At 53.7% G+C, this 18,536-nt stretch overlaps 5 protein-coding genes across 5 annotated transcripts; 3 read left to right on the top strand and 2 right to left on the bottom strand.

The window, feature by feature from the left end:
* Window positions 1-3,313: 3,313 nt before the first annotated feature.
* J4E78_004418 (uncharacterized protein) lies at window positions 3,314-4,427 on the top strand (the record flags this gene model as incomplete). Its single annotated transcript, XM_049365047.1, has 2 exons — window positions 3,314-4,243; window positions 4,308-4,427. The coding sequence occupies 2 exons, from the start codon at window positions 3,314-3,316 to the stop codon at window positions 4,425-4,427; spliced, it is 1,050 nt and encodes a 349-aa protein (XP_049222848.1).
* Window positions 4,428-6,088: 1,661 nt separating this feature from the next.
* SLP1 (Glycosylated integral ER membrane protein) lies at window positions 6,089-7,885 on the bottom strand (the record flags this gene model as incomplete). Its single annotated transcript, XM_049365048.1, has 1 exon — window positions 6,089-7,885. The coding sequence occupies one exon, from the start codon at window positions 7,883-7,885 to the stop codon at window positions 6,089-6,091; it is 1,797 nt and encodes a 598-aa protein (XP_049222849.1).
* Window positions 7,886-8,713: 828 nt separating this feature from the next.
* On the top strand, window positions 8,714-10,951 carry J4E78_004420 (uncharacterized protein; the record flags this gene model as incomplete). The annotated part of the gene is made up of 2 exons (XM_049365049.1): window positions 8,714-9,101; window positions 9,162-10,951. The coding sequence occupies 2 exons, from the start codon at window positions 8,714-8,716 to the stop codon at window positions 10,949-10,951; spliced, it is 2,178 nt and encodes a 725-aa protein (XP_049222850.1).
* Window positions 10,952-11,296: 345 nt separating this feature from the next.
* On the bottom strand, window positions 11,297-13,103 carry J4E78_004421 (uncharacterized protein; the record flags this gene model as incomplete). Its single annotated transcript, XM_049365050.1, has 2 exons — window positions 11,297-12,688; window positions 12,768-13,103. The coding sequence occupies 2 exons, from the start codon at window positions 13,101-13,103 to the stop codon at window positions 11,297-11,299; spliced, it is 1,728 nt and encodes a 575-aa protein (XP_049222851.1).
* A 3,233-nt stretch (window positions 13,104-16,336) lies between these two features.
* On the top strand, window positions 16,337-18,150 carry J4E78_004422 (uncharacterized protein; the record flags this gene model as incomplete). Its single annotated transcript, XM_049365051.1, has 3 exons — window positions 16,337-16,788; window positions 16,839-17,660; window positions 17,733-18,150. The coding sequence occupies 3 exons, from the start codon at window positions 16,337-16,339 to the stop codon at window positions 18,148-18,150; spliced, it is 1,692 nt and encodes a 563-aa protein (XP_049222852.1).
* Window positions 18,151-18,536: the final 386 nt, after the last annotated feature.

An 18,536-nucleotide genomic window follows, 5' to 3' on the forward strand; every position in this document is an offset into this window, starting at 1 on the left:
ACACTGGATCCTCTAGAACAGCCATCGCTACCAGCCTGGCTCCCTCTTCCGTCTGCTGGTGCGAACCCCTCCGATCCATTGTCCTACCTGATGCCGTTCCGCGGAAGACAAACGGCTGCGCAGCCTTCCAAGGTGTAGGTAAGCAGCCCCTTGGCATCATCTATTCACCCAGCATTAGTTCCTCGCATGGCGAACGTTGCTGCAGACGACTAGGCCAGGCCTCCATGAGACGCTAATGCACCCTTCCTCAAAAGGCTCCATCAGGTGCTTGGAGACAGCACAAGTGTGCGGCACAGTCACGGTGCCCTCCCACCGTTTGCTCTTTCTCCAGTCTGGCCCCATCAACATCGACGTGGCGGCCTTGCATCAAATGAAGGCCTGCGTAGTGTGACGACTTCCTGCTCGCAACGGTCCGTCGACACATGGCATCCCAAGAGCCTCTTCTTGCTAAATCTGTAGGATCGTCATCGGTATCGCTCTTCCACTAGTTCATCTCCAGATTCCCCAAGCGTATCAGCGTCCCCGGCTACCGTGGGCTCGGATGCTTAGATTGGCCAATCGAATCCCCAACTTTTCCACTGGGACACGAAAGCACACATTTTTTCTCCCACCAACCTACCACAGCTCACGCCGCGCGTATCTTCAATAATCCCATTAGTCTGGCCTACAAGCAGCTACCTGGTCCATGTCCACCTTGACAATGGCACCAGCTGCCCTTCTTCGTGCGACCTGCGCCGCTTCCGCGTTTGACATTAGCCGCGCTCAAGGCGGCTTGCTAATAAGCGCCGTGGAGCACAGGACATTCTTTCGGCCTTTGCCTAACCGACAGGTACAATCTCTTAGATGACTGACAGGAGGCTGCAGCTACGGCCTGCATAACTCATGCACACAGGTCTGTGGCCGATCGCAACGTGCCTTTCGACGCCAACTACGCAGAATGTTGAGTATATCGGCGACGTTGGAACCAACACAGTTTCATGCGCAGGGCACGCTACAATGGTTGAGGAGCAATGGCATGGCTTTGAAGAAGGTGTCTAACATACTCGGTGCCCCACTCTGCGCCGATAGCTTTTGTGTATACACCCAACCGAAGCGACCCCGCTCTCACGTTATCGGCGCTTACTCTCGTCGTTTCTTTGGCAAATCTCCCCACCACCAACGACATCTAGACTTATTCGGATAATGGCATTCAGATAGTCCGGTGCATCCGGGGTCATGATACTGGGCGGCCTGAAAGCGATCCCTACTAGCGACTGCCACGCGATATCCCAGGATGCTGGTACGATGGCTACCCGAAAAGCGGGCATTCATTCCTGGATATCGTGCTGGAAGAGGAGTTCCTGTGCCGAGTCCACCAACAATGGCAATCATGCACATGTCTCAATTTACAACTGCTCGGATAAGGGCCGCTATATTGGCTTTTGGAGTGTTGTGCATCCCACCAACAGCTGGATTGCCTGGTACGAAGCAGCTCATTGTTTCCCCAATTGTACCCAAGACTAAAGGGCGCTTTAGGTTTGCTATTGTAGATGCACAAGACACAATAGTAGGATCAGCCGAGCGCCCTTTCTTGTCTTGGGCATCGTTCGAAAAAGCAACCCTTCGTAGTGTCCGTTTCCTCAATACTAAACCAGACCGGTGTTGGCTTCTTAGGCCAACATGGGCGTCCTCACCGCTCAAAAGGTAACGCAAATCGCGATGAAAGAATTCGAAGCCACCATTCTACCCGTGACGCTATCCACAGCATGAAATCTCCGAGGGGCTTAGCTCTTGGAAAACTCCCTCCCGTGCCGGGCGCTTCTGCAACCCATGAGGTGCTTTGCGGCGCACGTCAGCCTTAAATGAGCATGCCAACGCCTCAGAGTCAAACACACGATTTGTCACAGTCTGCCTTGGGCAAACAAAATGAATGTACAGCCCTGTACGACTGACGCTGTGCGGCAACAAGGAGGCTCAATGTTGCACCACATCTTGGACAACATGACTGCACGCCTCTGACCATCACCAACGAGTGTACACACAACATGTCTCGCCTGAGGGTGCCAGATGTCATAGTAAGCCCCGTTCAACATTCGCGTATGCGACTGCGACGCACATGCTCTCCCATACGATTTTACGCTACATACAACGATAGGGAAAACATACCTGCCGCTTCACAGATTTGTTGGGTGTACTCCCAGCTATAACAAACGCGACAGCACATTGATAGAACTCGTGGAGTGATAATTTCTCCCGCTACATGATCTAAATCAACGGTTAGGTCTACTGCATGTGTGTCGAAGTTACATCCAACGACTACAAACTTTGTACAAAGAGACGTACCATCTTTCTGCCACTTTTTTGCCAGCTGCATGGTAATGCAAACCATGTACCATCAGCAAGACCGGTCTTTTACTGATTGCGACGTCGGCAGCGTACGCTCGTCTAATGTATATGATCTGGCACAAGTCTTCTCGAGCTAGTGTCGCCTAGCCGTCTACACTTTTGATAATGGGTGAAGGGGAAGCGAGATGTCAGCCAATGAGGTGGTGTTACCAGCCGCTCGGCTCAGACACCTCTTGTCGAGATCTTGCATCTTCCACCATCCTTCAAGCCACAACTTTCGCGCAAAGTCATCAGATTTACAATCGATGCTATCTACGCCTGGTATACACTGCTGCGATACTTGCTGACTACTTAGGGCCATGGACTGCTATCGATAACCATACTTTCCATCTCAGCCCGATGGGCCGCAGCCTGTCGATCCTTTCGCTTCTACGATGCGCAACACAAATTGATACGCGACGCATCTAGAAGGTCCGACGTGCGTGGCGCTTTCATGGCCTCATTTGGGCGCTCGTTGCGGGGCGAGCTTTCACCGGTATCGTATTCGGACGATACTTTCAGCCTCTTCAGCTGAAAGCCTCGGCAGACCAGTCACCATGTAGCCTAGAGGTATCCGCGCACACAGCAAAGAATGTGAACTGTCTTCCGCAGTAAAGAAGTCTCTCCTTCACAATCAAATTTCTTACTAGTCGCTCTCACAATACTCGAGTCACCAAGGTGACTTCCTGCACGAGTCATGCCTCTCGTTCGGCCCCCACCCCTTCCACCTCGACCATCCTCAGAATCAGCAACCCCGCAAACTAAACAACCCCCTGCCCTTGGATTGTGCAAACGATCAAACTTCACGCAAGGTCATAATGACTGGTTGCAAATCAAATCCCCAAGGGCCATCCCCAACTTCGACATTTGTCCGGATTGCTACAACACATCCTTCCGCAACACTCGCTATGCATCCTTCATATCTGCCGGTCCCGCCAAACCAGCTAAGATGTCTGTTGTCTGCGACTTCTCGTTCCTGTGGGTGAGACTAGCCTATATGTGGTTGTTCCAAATGGGACAGTCTGATTTGAGCTTACTGGGCGAAATCAGTAGCATTGATCCTGACAGGGATGGCATCTGCCCGAACTTCAACATGGAGGATCCAGTGGTCAAGAATGGAGGAAGACCCGAAGTAGTCAGGACGTGGTACTGTCTGCAAGATCCAAAGACTGGGTCGCTGGTCGAAGAGATGACAGCCTGTTCATTCTGCGTGGCGCACATAAACGTCCTCTTTCCCTGCCTGAAGCGCATATTTGCACCCATTGCAAACGGACAAAGGCTTCTCGCTACCTGCGATCTAATGACGCAGGGAAATGGCCAACAGCGGTGTGTTGAGATTGTTGATCAGATGGCCGCCGTTGCGCAAAGTACTCTTGAAACGAAGACACGAGATATCACACCACTGATCGATTTCGTCAAAAAATGGGGTCCGGTCCCTGCCTGTCAACAAGGGAAATTGGTCTCAGGCCAAAAGCAATACAGCTTTCCTTCTGTGGTTCCAGAGTTCACCGCCTGCGAAGAGTGCTACGTTAGACACATCGAACCTCTCTACTCTCAGTCACCCCAACCAGCGATCCTCGCGCACCTTGAGGAGCAAGAGGCAAAAGCTGGAGGCTTCCTGTGCGATCTCTTTTCTCCACGTCTCCAGTCCTACTTCACAGACGCAAGTCGTACAAACGACATCTCCACCTTCCGCCAAAAGCTCATGGCACGAAACAACAAGATGCAAGAAATTGAGATTCAGCTTCGGCGTATGAAGCAGGAAATTCAGCAGTTGAAAGCGCAGGAGAGAATGCACAGGAACCAGATGATTGTTGCGCAGTCGCAAGCCAGAATCAGAAGTACACAATGGGCTGTCAGTGGCTGGAGCGCACCGCCGGTGAGTACTGAATCGGCTGGCACGTCGCCGTGAGAGGTTACGATGATGACTAACATCTATGCAGATTGATTGGGGTATAACAAACGTGGAGATGGCGAAAGCAAATGAGAAAGCGATGCAGGCGGCAATCCTCCAGGACAGCATGACGGACTTGGAAAACGAATGGATTAGATACTGGAAATGAAAACAAGCGGTCGTGAGAAGCTTGTATCATAAGACACCGCAAGCATCTTGTATCAGCCTGCACATTAACCACCCTCTCCATCCTCAACGCGCCTAACCGCAAACTCCCTCCTGCAATTCGGACACAGCAGACTCCCCATCATAGCCTTAACAAGACAATCTCTTCCAAACCGCTTCCCACAGCACTTCACCTGCTTGATAATCCCCCTACACCCATCCTCCCCCGCACCAAAAGCACCCCAACAAAACGGACAACGGACATCGTCTCGTATCGCCGTCTCGACTTCGACAGTAGCCAGAGAATCCACATAAGCAGGGGCATACACCTCAGTCGTCTCCCAGATCCGCGGTGAGTCATTCACATTCGCATTGCCAAACTCAATATACGACGCGACTAGGCCCTGGATGCTCTTTGTAAGACGATACGTCTCCACACCTTCCTTGAAAGTCTTCAGCGTCATAACGGCATCATCATCTAATCCGGTTTCCCGCGAATACCGCAGTATCGCCCTCAGTAACCCCACTTCCACCAAAGTATAAGACAGTATGACCCCATCGGCCAGCGGAGGCGGGAACTGGTCTTCTGAAAAGAAACCGATGTAGGGAGCGATATAAGTAACATACGCCACCGATTTCTCGACGAGTTCCTCGGCGTAGGTGAACAGCGTCATGTTGGTCATGGTTTCGGAGAGCCAGACTTGGGATTTGGATTGCTGGAGCGTGGTTTTCGATGTAGTCTTGGGCGGTGCCTGCGGCGGTGATGAAGGAGGAGAGGGTGAAGGTTAGAGGGGTGGTGGGGTCTGTGTCGTCTGATGGCCATGCGCCTGGCATGGGTGGGAGGGGTTCGTAGCTCATTGTGTTGGTTGGACTGGATTGCTTCGGTTGTCGTTCGTTGGGTTGAGCAGGGACGGAGACGTGGGAAAAGGCTTATATACGTGAAGTGCCAATCCGGCCCCAGAGTGAAGGGTGAGGCAGAAGAGCTTGACGGGTATGTGAACTTATACGACTCGTCTCGTCGACGAATAAGTCGGCCGCTGAGATGATCAGATGATTCAACTGAATTATCTACGCATTGTGCAGAGACATGGGAAGTCACCAGACAAGGCAAAGTCATGAAAACGATCATATGTTGTAATGTTTCCATTTTATTCAAGATCGAACGCCTTCCCAAGCCTCCAAATGTCCCAGTCCCAAGCGCATCAAGGCGCGGTGAATGTACAAATACAAAAACTCCCTCGAAAGACAATAGACCGAGCCTGTCTTTTCCCAATGTTCGTAAATATCATGAACCTCGTTGTCCATGGGACGCTCGAAAAGCCAGTTCTTTAATTTCAACGCCTTGCAATGCTTCCGAGACGCCTCGCTTGCTGAATGGACAAAAAAGCCATGATGAGACCCAGTTGTACGCTTGACAGATGTTCCGAGGGTAGATGTGGAGATTCCTTTTCCTGTGAATGAGGGAGAGGATCGCGTCACATACCCAAATACGAGATGTGATTACTTACCAACTTACCGTTGCGCGTAGAGTCGGATGAATGATACCAGCTCCATTGCGCAAGCCGGTAGTTGATGTCCGTGCTAGACACGTGTGATGCTTATTGAGCGTAATGCTCCAACCCATATCTATCGGATAAGAGCTCCTTCGTTGTCGAATGCAGAAACTTAGCGGATAGTCATCTGCTTAGTCGCACTGGGCTTCATGGAAGCAGAGCCGGCGGCAGCAACGGAAGGCTGACCGGGCTTCTTCTCGAAGATCTTCCAGAACTTGAGAGACTCGTCGGCAGCAGCGGTGGCGAGCATCTGACCATCAGGGCTGAGGCAGCTGTGGAGAACACGAGACTCGTGAGCGGGGACCTCCATGTTCTTGACACCGGAGGGGTAGCTCCAGATGCTTAGGCTGTTGTCGGGGAAGCCACCAGTGCTGACAATCTCCTTGTAGTGGGTGCTCCAGCGAAGGCTGGTGACTTGGGAGTCGGTGGGGATGTGGTTGATGCGGGCACCAGTGGTGGTGTTCCAGAAGTAGATCTGACGGTCGTTGGAACCACCGCCGGTGGCAAGCAGGTTGGATTGCCATGGGCACCATGAGACGGCCTTGACGGCAGCGCGGTGGTTGGTCTTGGTGAACTTGGGGGCAGCGAGCGCGCGCGCATCCCAGATGTTGACCATGTTGTCGTTGGCACCAGTGGCAAGCTGGGCACCATCGGCGCGCCACTCAAGACCACAGACCTCTCCAGTGTGCGAGACGAGCTCAGCGATCTTGTGTTGAGCGACGCGGACGTCATGGTTGTAGACAAGGCCGGAACGGGCACCGGTGGAGAGGATGTGCTTGTTCCATCCCATAACACCAACGCGAGTCTCGTGACCGAACATGCTACGGAGCTTGGTCTGCTCCTCAACGTCCCAGATCTGAACCTCACCCGTGCCGAGACCGACACCAACGTAGGCACCGTCGCCGGACCACTTGACGGAAGAGATGTAGGTATCGGCGGGGCACTCGAGGAGCGAGGCGACCGACCCAGAGTCAGCTGACCAGACGTAGACCGAGCGCTCAAGACCAATGGCGACCTGGTTACCGGAGGACCAGTCGAGAAGGTTGAGGTAGTAGTCATCGACAAGACCGGGAGCATCAAGGACGCGCTCGGGTGCTGACGGGATGCGACGGCGGCTCTGTGCGTTGACGCTGCTGCTGGGCTTGAGAGGACGATTGTACTGGGAGCGAAGGTCGATGGGCTTGGACGACTCGGGCGGCGCAGGCTTGAAAGCAAGAATGCGAGTGTTGGTGTTGATGCCACATGCTGAGGCAAGTGTGGACTGGTATGCAGCCTGGCTAGGAGCTGGCTTGGAGCGTGATCGGCTCTCCTCCTCGTCGTCCTCTAGGCTCAGGCCCTCGAGGGAAAGTGTGACATCCTCCTCTGAACCACGGCCACCGAGATCGAAAGCGCTTGCAGCGTTGGCAAGCACGGTCGAGCCCTCCTTCTTGGAGCTTGACTTGGGGCGCTGTTCAGCGTCGAGCTTGCTGGCACCGACGCTGCGGATAGCCTCGCTGGCCGTCCGGTTGGGGATGAAGCGGTCGGCGGCGTTGTAGGCAATGCGCGTCTTGGTAGGGCGAGCACGGATGGCAGCCGCCTCCTTCTTCTCCTTCTTGGCCTTGGTGGCGGCAGTGGTACCGGATCCAGTGAGGGCCCATTCTGAGACACCGAGTTCTAACCGGCGGGGAGTGTGTGTGTGGGAGCGAGCAATGTTGGACTTGGGGGAGTCGCGCGTCGTCTTGGTGACGGAGCGCTGGATGCGTGACTTGAAGTCGTTGCCATGGATCGACTCGTGTGCCTGCTTATCGGGAGTCTGAGTGCGCGGGGTGCGGGGAGAGGGCGTCAGTGGCATCCGACCGCCAGCGGTGCGGGTGTTGAAGACGGCAGAGCGCTTCTTGACCGGAGTCACGCAGACTGCGGTGCTTGCCATGACTGCTAGCTAGTCTCCTACTGGACTAGGGTTAGTTGGATCCTTAGTACACAGGACGTGGTGGCATACAGTATGTGGTTTGGTTTCGCTATATAGTGTAAGGATTAGTATTAGACAATGCTGTAATCGATGCTGTGAAGTATTGATTCGAAGATAATTGAGTGATTCGCGCTCTGGAGAAGACGATGCAGGGCAGTGCGGATGGTAGAGTGCGTGGTAGTGGATATGCTGAGTGGCAGGTATGGGGGCGTTTAAGTATCCTTTGTTTACGCTTGCGTTGACCAGGTAACGAGGACGGGACCCTGCGCGAGGCTGGCCGGACGACCACGACGCATTACATCACATGACGGTGCTCGACCCTCGCCGGCATCGTAGTCTATCCGGTTTGTGAAGCCGCATGCATAGTCGTCGTGTCGATGCCGCCGCCTGCATGGCCTTGCTTTTACCGCTGCATCCATGATGGCGATGGCTCTATAGCGTCTGCTCTCGTGCCAGGCTGCGACGCACTTCAACACTCTCTCAGTCTATCACCATTACACAGCCACTCACTAATCACACATTCCAGCATCTGCCGTGGTGCATTAATCTGCTGCAGCTGTCCAGTGGCCAAGTCTCGGAGTGGCTCGCGGTGTCCGTGTCGGGCACAGGGCTGAGTCGTCGTGGGTCGGCGCTTCCGCTTTCCAGGCTCGGGCGGTGAGGGGCGGCAATATGCACGGCCAGCCAACTCAACTTCCTCCGTCAAACATTCTCCCAGCCTAGACAAAGGCCACTTCTGCCCACCGGGGCTGCTACCACGAACCAGACCACGCTATTCACCGTTCACTATCCATGGCACAAACATCCGCTCGATCCGCTTTCCCGTCCAACATCCTCAACCCCGCCGTCACCTCTACACCCTCGCCCAGCCACTCCCACTCCAACACGCCGGGATCCGCCAGCTCTGCCAACAACACTTTCCTCATGTCTGCGAGCCCCGTCCGGAGCCGCAGATCAGCCGTCGAAGGCTACAAACCGAAAATGATTTCGACAATCGGCGCCAAGCCCGCCTGCCTGGTCAATGCCTCTGTCACATATGTCGGTGATGATCAGATATACGCCTTTGGAGGGTTCGACCAGTATACCGACGAGGTATACAACCACGTCCTGCGCCTCAACCTTGTCACTCGACAATGGAATCTGGTCGACAACTACGGAGACATTCCGGGCGTACGAATGGGTACGTGCTCACCGCTCTATCACCAATGCTGCTTCCGTCGCAACTAACATAACGCTTTAGGACATACCGCATGTCTCTGGCAGGGAAGCAAACTGCTCGTCTTCGGTGGTGAGAATGAGCACCGTCAACATCTCGCCGACGTCATCGTATTCGACCTGAAGACCGCCCACTGGACGCAGCCCGAACTCCATGGCCCAATACCTCGCGGTCGCGCTCGGCATTCGGCCGTCATATACGACGATAAGCTCTACATCAGCGGTGGTCAGACTGGGCACGACAGTGTACTGGACGACATCTGCTATCTCGACCTCAAGACGTGGACCTGGTCCCGGACATGGAGGTTCGTTCCTCGTTACGATCACGCCAGCTGGATCTGGAACGGTCGCATCTGGATTTTCGGTGGCATCAACGACGAGATGGAGAAGAGCAATGAGATCTGGTGGCTCGATCTCCGCGGCAGCCCAGAGTTCGACCACGCCATGAAGTATGGAACAGGCGACCGGCAACTCATCTCGTCCCGACATCGCTACCCTGTACCAGCGTCTGGTCAACTCGCGACCGGAAGCACCGGTTATACTGCAAACTCGAGCGTTCAGTCATATCATGGCATGGGTTCAAGTCGCTCACCCTACGTTGCGCCTGGCTCCATCTCATCTCTCAAATTTCACTCCAGTCCGAACCTACCATCTCAAGCGGCGGGCACGCATTTCCACATCTTTTCATCCGGTTGCATGCTCGATTTCGTCACCCCGGCAGAGTTGAGCTGCGAGACAAGTTTGTCCAGTCTAGAGCTAGATACACTGCGATGGCAGAAGCTTGCCGACGGGAAGGACCTTTACAGCCCCAACTACCGCTGGCACTACTGCACAACAAACCCCGAAGGAACACATGCCTGGCTTCTGGGCAGCCCGATCGAGTCGGCGAATGACGGGAACCACAACGGCGAGTATCTAAGTGATGTCCTCGCCATCGATCTTAGGAAGTATGGCATCCTGGGCAACGAGCTGGCCTCCGACACGCGCTCAAAGATGATGCCTTCTTCCGATGCGAATGTTTCTTCGCACCTTACCGGTATTGGTGCGGATCTTTCCCTGACTTTTGATCAACCACCCGAGAGCGGCAGTGGCGCAGACTTCATCATCACGGCCGATCCCGATGATGATGACTACGTGGATGTCGCCGTGCCAGATCCCAACGGTTCGTCAACAACCGTGAGTCCAGTATCGCGGCCGATCCACGTTCACAAACTCATTCTCCACGCTCGCTGGCCCCATTTCGCCCGTCTATGGAGTGCTCAGATGGCAGAGTTCCACTCGAAGAAGATGCACATTCCTGAACCCTACTCAGCAGTTCGGGCGTTCCTGTTTTATCTGTATACTGATAGCATCGCGCCAAACCCGCAGAACGGACCCAGCCTGAACGACGTAGCAGGCATGCTTGTTATGTCCAACATCTACGACATGCCCCGTCTCCGCCTACTTTGCGTCAACCGCTTGGGTCGGGAGCTCGACATTGAGCACGCAGCCATAATCTGGGAGCGTGCTGCTACTGCTGGAGAGGACTGGCTCAAGCAGCGAGCTGCTACATTCTGCATGCAGAACTTTGGTAGGGTTGTCCGCACAGCCGGCTACCGTAGCCTCAGCCCGGCGAGCTTGATCGAGCTTAGCTGTGAAGCTACTCCAGAAGCGCGCATCGTTGGTGGAGAGGATCTGGATCTCCTCAGCCAAATCACTGGTCGCTCTTTCGGCGGCAGCAATCGTAAACGCAGTTTGGGTAGCGCAGGCGTCCTCACGGCAGGCGAGGACGACGGAGAGGACGAAGTGGAGGATGATGGCATGGATGTCAACTAATTCAGCGGTCGAGCTTTCCTTTTTGCGATTCTACTCCTTGCTCTGCTACTGCACAAGCATATTGGCGCGGCGTTGGTATTTGAACGGTAATTGGGAGGAGTTTGGTTGGATTTGACATATGCATTGCGTGGGCGCGCAAGGACTTTGGCGCGGGTGTTTAGCTAATGGTCTCCTTTGATGGCACTCACGATTACATGATTGCACCCCGTATTATACCGCTACATAGATGCTACGAAATGTTCCCTTTGCTATCATTGTCTGGTGTCTCTTCTGTGAATTCTGATATAACCATGCCTTGCTCTTGCACAACAGAATGCCTGTCGACAACTTCAGGCGCATGGCAAACTATCCGTAGCGAAGTCTTCGTCCACCCTTTTGCTCAGCCATCTGGCAACTCACTGATATCCCCTTTCGCTCCGCGTAGTTAATCGCATCGCGCCCATTAATGTTAGCACACTGATTCGCCTTGATACTCGTCAGCTTCGGAAGTTTGTCTGCCAGCATCTTGATGGACGCTCCAGTGATGTGGGTGTGAGAAAGGTCGATTGTCTTGAGTCCCGTCGGGTACATGAGGAGTCTTTCTATCTCATCGTCATTGCAGAGCGTTGTGGCAATATCCAAGTGCTCCAACGCTGGCGTGAGAACCCGTGGGGAATCGCCGAATATGGACTCCATTTGCGCATCAGGCCCGCGCCCGAACATGTCATCTGAAATATCATCGATTAGGCCGTGCAGGGTTAACGATTGCAAAGGTTTTCCTGTTGAGCATGTTGCCGTTTCACTTTCGTGGAAACAGATGTCTAGTAGGTTTCCTAGTGTTTCTGGCTCCAGACCTTTGAAGCCAGATATGGCTAGGTGTGTGAGCTCTGGGACACAGCACTGGTGCAAGAACAGGCTTTGCTGTAGATTCAATCCACCACCGTCGTTTTCGATGACCAGTCGCTGTAGCGTCGGCGGGAGAAGAGGAAACTGCAGGAGGTCCATCCGCTTCAGCGTCAGGCTTTTCAGTGGTGGTAATTGAGCTTCGTCTCTGGGCCATCCTTGTCGAGAGTCAAGATGTTCCACGTTGGAGAGTGCTAGGGATTCAAGACATGGCGTTCGAGCCAGGAGGTCATGTAGCCCGAGATTGACCGTCGAGACGGGGGACGACCAATACATGCCGAGGGTGCGGAGATTCCCAAATGAAGTTGTCCATTCAGTGGCGGCCCCGCGAGACCTCAATGCGCCGAAGACCACGTGTTCCATTACAGGTCTCGCATGCATTATCTGCACTGCAGTATCTTGCGTGATCTCTGGATGTATCGTGAGCTTCTTCAGCTTTGGAGCGCTTTTGACAATGTCAATCAGTGTGGCTGACATGGTGTGTGGCAAGGAGATGAGCTCTAGTTCTGTAAGGTCCTTCGCTGCTTTCGCAAGATTCTTCAGTACGTCCATGTGTTCGAAACGATGGATCGTGACGCGCGTCATTCGGTATTCCGAGCGCTTGAAGGCTGTATTGACGAAAGAACGAGGGACTGGTCTGCGGGCGCCGGAAAGATCGAGATGCATCCAAAGCTTAGGTAACTTGGAGAGATAGTCCCTCCATCCCTTGCTGACGCGCATGCAGTTGACCATGTGGCGGAAGGAGCAATGCTCCAGTACCATTTCCGCTAGTTCAGCGGGCAGCACTGTAAACGGATCGATAGCGGATGCAGGTGATAGTTTTCGGGTGGACTTGTCGTGGAGTTGTTGCAAGAGCTGTCGCCAGTCAGTAACCCATGCCAAAGACAGAGTGGAAGATGTGTCCTCATAACAGGACAAACAATACATCACATACCTTGAAGTTCTTGTCGCTAGGTGGCACATTCTTCATTCCATACTTGTAAATCCCAAGCGCCGTCTCAGGTTTCTCCAACTTCTCCAGAATACTCGCTGTGCGTAAGTAGCCTTTGACATCTTTCTTGTTCAGTCTGATCATTTCTCTGCCATCTTTGACGGCAGCATTGAGGTTTCCAAGCTTGTCGTACGTCGCAGCCCGATGGTCGTACAGATCGGCGGTTGGACAAGCCTCGATACCTTTCGAAAAGGTTTCCAACGCTTTCTCGTATTGTTTCAGCTTATAGTAGCTGCGACCAATCGCCTGGTACTCTTCTGGGGACATTCTGCGCGCCATGGTGATTAGAGCGGATGATGCTTACTAAGCCGAGGTGGTATCGTTGGGTAGCGGCCAAACCCAGGGTACGCAGTGCGATTGTGCCTAGTCGCCCAATGGAGATGCGCAATTACGGACGAGGATCTCCCGGTGAATCAGAACGATGTGCGACCGAAGCCTTCAGAGGGTTATTGGTGTGGATCTTCCACGCGTGAGATGAAATATGCCAGTTGCGGTGTTGAGGTCGTGGGAGTGGAGTGCTTACGTGCTGGCGACGCGTCGAAAGACACGCTAACACATGACATGATCCGTGCGCGCATGCCTCATCGTGCGGCGAGCTTACCAACTCCATCTCTAAAGCTGTTCTCATTATCAAATGCGGCAGCAACAGATACAAAATACATATAGTGGTGGCCATCTTGATTCAATCTACTGGATGGCGTGGCGCTTACAATTGCGGTAGGTCATCACAACGGTGTCACATTTATGACGGAGCTGTCACGTCTGAATGCGCCTCATGTCCACGGGTGTGGTCCACGCGAATGGTGCTGAATGACATGCCGCTAAACTCAACATCCTCAGAGATACCGCCCGTTCGTGATGAGAGTACTACAGCTCGTTTGCTCGCAAGTTCCAGCTAGCACTGTATGAGAACTTCAACAACAGGACGGAAATTAATCACTCCAGAAGTACCCTTATCGCACTGGAAAAGCAAACAGCTCGAACATGCTCCTGCCTTGCAATCTCGAGAACAAATAAAGTGGCCTGGCGTAAAGTCAAGGAAGAAAGGACTTCGCAGATAGAATGAAGTAAATGGGAAATACGAGCAACCTTGGAAATCCGTAGACCCAGAAGGGGTGTTCTTCCAGGGGTAAAAAGAGACAGGCCAGCTACACCGAAGAGCCGCCTCGGTTCAATAGACGGGAAACGACTGACGACCGACTTCAGAGATGAAAGGCCCCCAGACCCAACTCTAGTCCGTCCGTGGGCCCGCTGTTCTGCGACTAGCATTGGCGACGACCTGGGCAATGCACGAGGGACCTGGTGACTTTAGCGATGGTGGGACACATGACTGTTGAGGAGGAGTAGATCCTGGAGATGGTGGGATCCCCACACTATCTTGGGACGTCGGATGGATTTATCGGACATTGGCAGCATCCTTGGTACGGAGGTTAGGTCTTGGGATCGGGTTGACTAGGTCGCTCCGATGGCAAGTCGGAGGTCGAATCAGTCGGGGCAGTAGGACGCCTTTATGCGGCTGAAATACAGTGGATCTGTCAACCATGACCTTCGCATCGAACCGAGACGCAGGAGCTAGGGATCGTAGCAAAACGTTCTTGAATTTGATCTCCGCCGTTTTCCCCAGTCCCAGAGTCCTGGCAATGGGGTCGACGATGGTAACCAAGTGGGATCAAAACAGCAACTCGGTGGAGGCCCGTCACGATGATGATGCATATTCAACAGTAATTGGCGGATTTTGGAGCGACCCTGCGTTGGAGGGAGTGATGGAAAAGTGGAGTGTGATTATCAGTGTGATTATCAATACGGCATTTGCATAAAGCGGAGACCCCGACATTAGACGGCGGTTCCGGTGACAGACTGGAGTGTGTGCCGCTTGGCAGGGACTTGAGCGAGAGTGCGGTGTAGTAGGCCCCGAAAGCGACATAAAATTGGGGTTGGCTGTTATATGTGGAGTTACCACGTCGTTGGGGCGTTTGGTGTGTTTTAGCACACGATGTGAGAGCCGTCTTTTCCGGCATGTGGAATGCTTGCGGGAGCATAATTTGGGGCGGATTGATGGGGTATTGGAGAGATCGGCGCACTTTAGCTGGGTCCTGGGGTAGACTTATCAATATGGAGCACTTTCGTAGGCTGCGAGGACTGCTTTCTGTGGTGTTGGTGCCGCTGTCTACTCCTGCCTGCGTGACGAGAAAGGAGCTGGGTCAGTGAAATGCGCCCGGATGTCCCGAAACAGGAAGGCCCGAGATCTGCAAGACAATGCCCGGGCACATGTCAGCCTCATCCCCACGCTAGCTTGCGAACTCCACACGAGCCTCTCCCGACTACCAAGCATGCATTGGCAATTTGTCCCGCCATGGCAGAAAGCGCGACCGCGCCTACCGAGCAGCATCCACGGCGCGACCAAGCTGATCGACCGCACGGCGAGAATATGTAGGAGGAGTGTCAGCAAACCAAGTGCGCTCCCGAAAGCCTGGGCAAATCCTCGGCTGTATAGCAACTTAATCTGAATGTCTCGAGAGATGCCGCTATCACGTGCGTCGAATCGTCTCCCGGCCGGCAGTGCCGCCCGACGTTGCTGCACTCCATCCCAGGAAGTACAGCCGACCATCGACCATCACAGCAACCATCGTCACCGTTGCAGCACATGGCGTGTTCAAGCTCCACCAACTGCAGTCTCTATTAGTTAAGATCATCGGCCAAGCTGCAAAGGCTGCAGAGCCGCATGCGCACGGTTGGTCAGACCCTGCATGGGGACGGACGCGAGTCGCCGGTGCATGACGTCAAGCGCCCTCTTGTTGAGACTGAAACCGTGCCTTATGGGAGGAATTAGCACGCTATCCGTACACGGCGGCATGTAGCCCGAGATGGTGCCTTTGACCTACACCGGTGTCCTAGTCGACGACGAAGTTCCTGCATCATCTTGACATGCGTACCGTAGATTTTGACAGGCGGTTGCGGGTGGCGTAGGCGGCGAAGAAACTTCTTCCAGCCTTCTGTGCTGACTGGCGAACCCGTCGTTCACCAATCGTTTCACCTGCGTCTTCCCCAGGCTGACCCCAAGCCCTGCGCACATGACGTAATGTGGAGGTAACCTCGGGCTAGGAGCAGAGACATGCTGTGCCGAGCGCGCTTGTTGGACTGCAAGCGTCCTCCGCTCTTCTCCAAGATTGGCCCAAGATGGCTTGCTCCACCAACAGACCCTGTTAGGTTCGCCTTTGTATCCACAGTTTATTTGCGCCTCTACCGCCCGCACCTCAGGCTCGCATACTGCTACACCAGCCAAGGCCAAGATGTTGGAAAAAAATCGTTATCTAGTTTTCTCCACGCGTCAGTCGGAATCTTGGTAGCGTATCTTTTAGTGGGCCGAGGGTAGACGACCAGTAACCACGTTTCTGCCGAACACCCTTGTACGCAATGGACGATGATCATTTAAAGCTCTACTCTCTCCCCACGGATCTTTCCTCCCCAGCATCTCCTCACTCCTCTCCAGTTTCCATCGATACAACGCAAACATGCCGCCACGTATCAAGGAGTCCGAAAATGGTGTTCCCACCTACTGGGGCAAGTCCGGCAGGGCCCTCCAGGTTCTCATCACCATCGTTGCTGTTACCGACTTCCTACTCTTCGGTTATGACCAGGGTGTCATGAGTGGAATCATCTCTGCTCCCGCCTTCCAAGACGCGTTCCCTGAAGTCAAGGATGACTCTACCTACGAGGGTTTCGTCGTCTCCATCTATGCCGTCGGTTGTCTGCTTGGTGCCATCTTCGTCTTCGTCTTCGGTGACAAGCTCGGACGTCGCAAGAGTATCTTCCTGGGTGCCGGAGTTATGATCATCGGTGTCATCATCCAGATCGCCTGCGTTCCTCCCAACAGTGGCGCTACCGCCCAGTTCATTGTCGGACGATGCATCACTGGTGTTGGAAACGGTATCAACACTTCTACCATTCCTACCTACCAAGCTGAGTACGTCATTCCAACATTTGCTCCTCTAAACGATTACTAACAATTTCTAGGTGCTGCAAGGCCAAGAACCGCGGTAAAGTTATTTGCATCGAGGGTTCAATGGTTGCCATTGGTACGCTCATCGCCTACTGGATCGACTACGGCTGTCTCTACGGTCCCGATGACTTCACCTGGAGATTCCCCATTGCTTTCCAGTGTGTTTTCGCCATGATCGTCATCGTTATGATGATTTCGCTACCCGAATCTCCTCGATGGCTTCTCAACCACCATCACGAAGACGAAGCCGCTACTGTACTGGCTGGTCTCAACGGTGTTGCCCGCGACGACCAAGAGGTCATTGTCCAGATGCAAGTCATTCGTGATGCAGTCAGCGCATCTGGTGGTGGCGGCAAGGTCCCTACTAAGGCTCTTCTTACCGGCGGCAAGTCCCAGCACTTCCGTCGTGCTATCCTCGGTGCTTCCTCGCAATTCATGCAACAACTGTCTGGTTGCAACGCTGTCATCTACTACTTCCCCATTCTGTGCCAGAGCGCTTTGAACACCGACCACAACCTCGCCCTTCTTCTCGGAGGTGTCAACATGGTCGTTTACGCCATGTTCGCCGCTACCTCTTTCTACTTCGTTGAGCGTGTCGGCCGCAGAAAGTTGTACCTCATCGGTACCGTCGGTCAGATGACTGCCATGATCATCACCTTTGCCTGCCTGCTCCCCGGTGGCGTGCAAAACGAGGACAACGAGGGACCTGCCAAGGGTGCTGCCGTTGGTCTGTTCTTGTACATCGCCTTCTTCGGTGTCACGTGGCTCCCACTTCCCTGGTTGTACCCAGCCGAGATCAACCCCCTCAAGACCCGCCAGAAGGCCAATGCTTTCTCGTAAGTTATTACTGCACCCATATGATATAAGAACAACGCTAACATCTTCGCAGTACCATTAACAACTGCAAGTTTTTTCCTGTCTCACAAGTCATTCGAGACAATTGCTAACATCCTGATAGGGCTGTGGAACTTCTTCATCGTCATGATTACCCCCGTTTTGATCACCAACATCGGTTGGGGAACTTACCTCCTCTTCGCTGCTCTGAACGCCTCCTTCATTCCCGTCATCTACTTCTTCTACCCTGAGACTGCTGGTCGTTCCCTCGAGGAAATCGATCTCATCTTCGCCAAGGGTTACACCGAGAAGATGAGCTACGTGCAAGCCGCCAAGCAGCTCCCCAAGATGGACGAGGCTCAGATCGCCGAGGCCGTTCGCCAGTACGACCTCTCCGACAGCGACGTCGAGAACCGCTCGGCTGCTGGATCGCTCAAGGAGAAGCGTCAGCAAGATGAGGAGCTGATGCCTCAGGCTGGAGGTCAGATGTAAGATCTGATATGTTGCAAGACGAAGATACGAGCGCTGGTCGTACATGATTGCGAATGAGCGCGCTGTGTGCGCTACGGTATCGTTAAGTCGTTACTTGTTATGCATTGCATTATGCCTGGAGGAACTATACCCGACGCACAAACGTCACCCATCTAGGCTTGAGATGCATGGAGGAATTTGCTACGTCGCATGTCTTAAGGAATGCGCGAGTTTCGTTTTGTTTCTAATTGCATAGCATCGCTTTATACCATTGATCGACAGATGTCGTCAACCATAGAAATCTATGACTTTTCTCACTACATTATGTCTCCTCCACCTTTGAACGCGCACGCTCTGATGAACCGTTAGTACAATATCTCCTACCTAGATGCAGGCGAGCTTGAGGA

Source organism: Alternaria triticimaculans (assembly GCF_023758025.1).
Source record: "Alternaria triticimaculans strain BMP 0046 chromosome Unknown scaffold_5, whole genome shotgun sequence".
NCBI classification, from domain to species: Eukaryota; Fungi; Ascomycota; class Dothideomycetes; order Pleosporales; family Pleosporaceae; genus Alternaria; species Alternaria triticimaculans.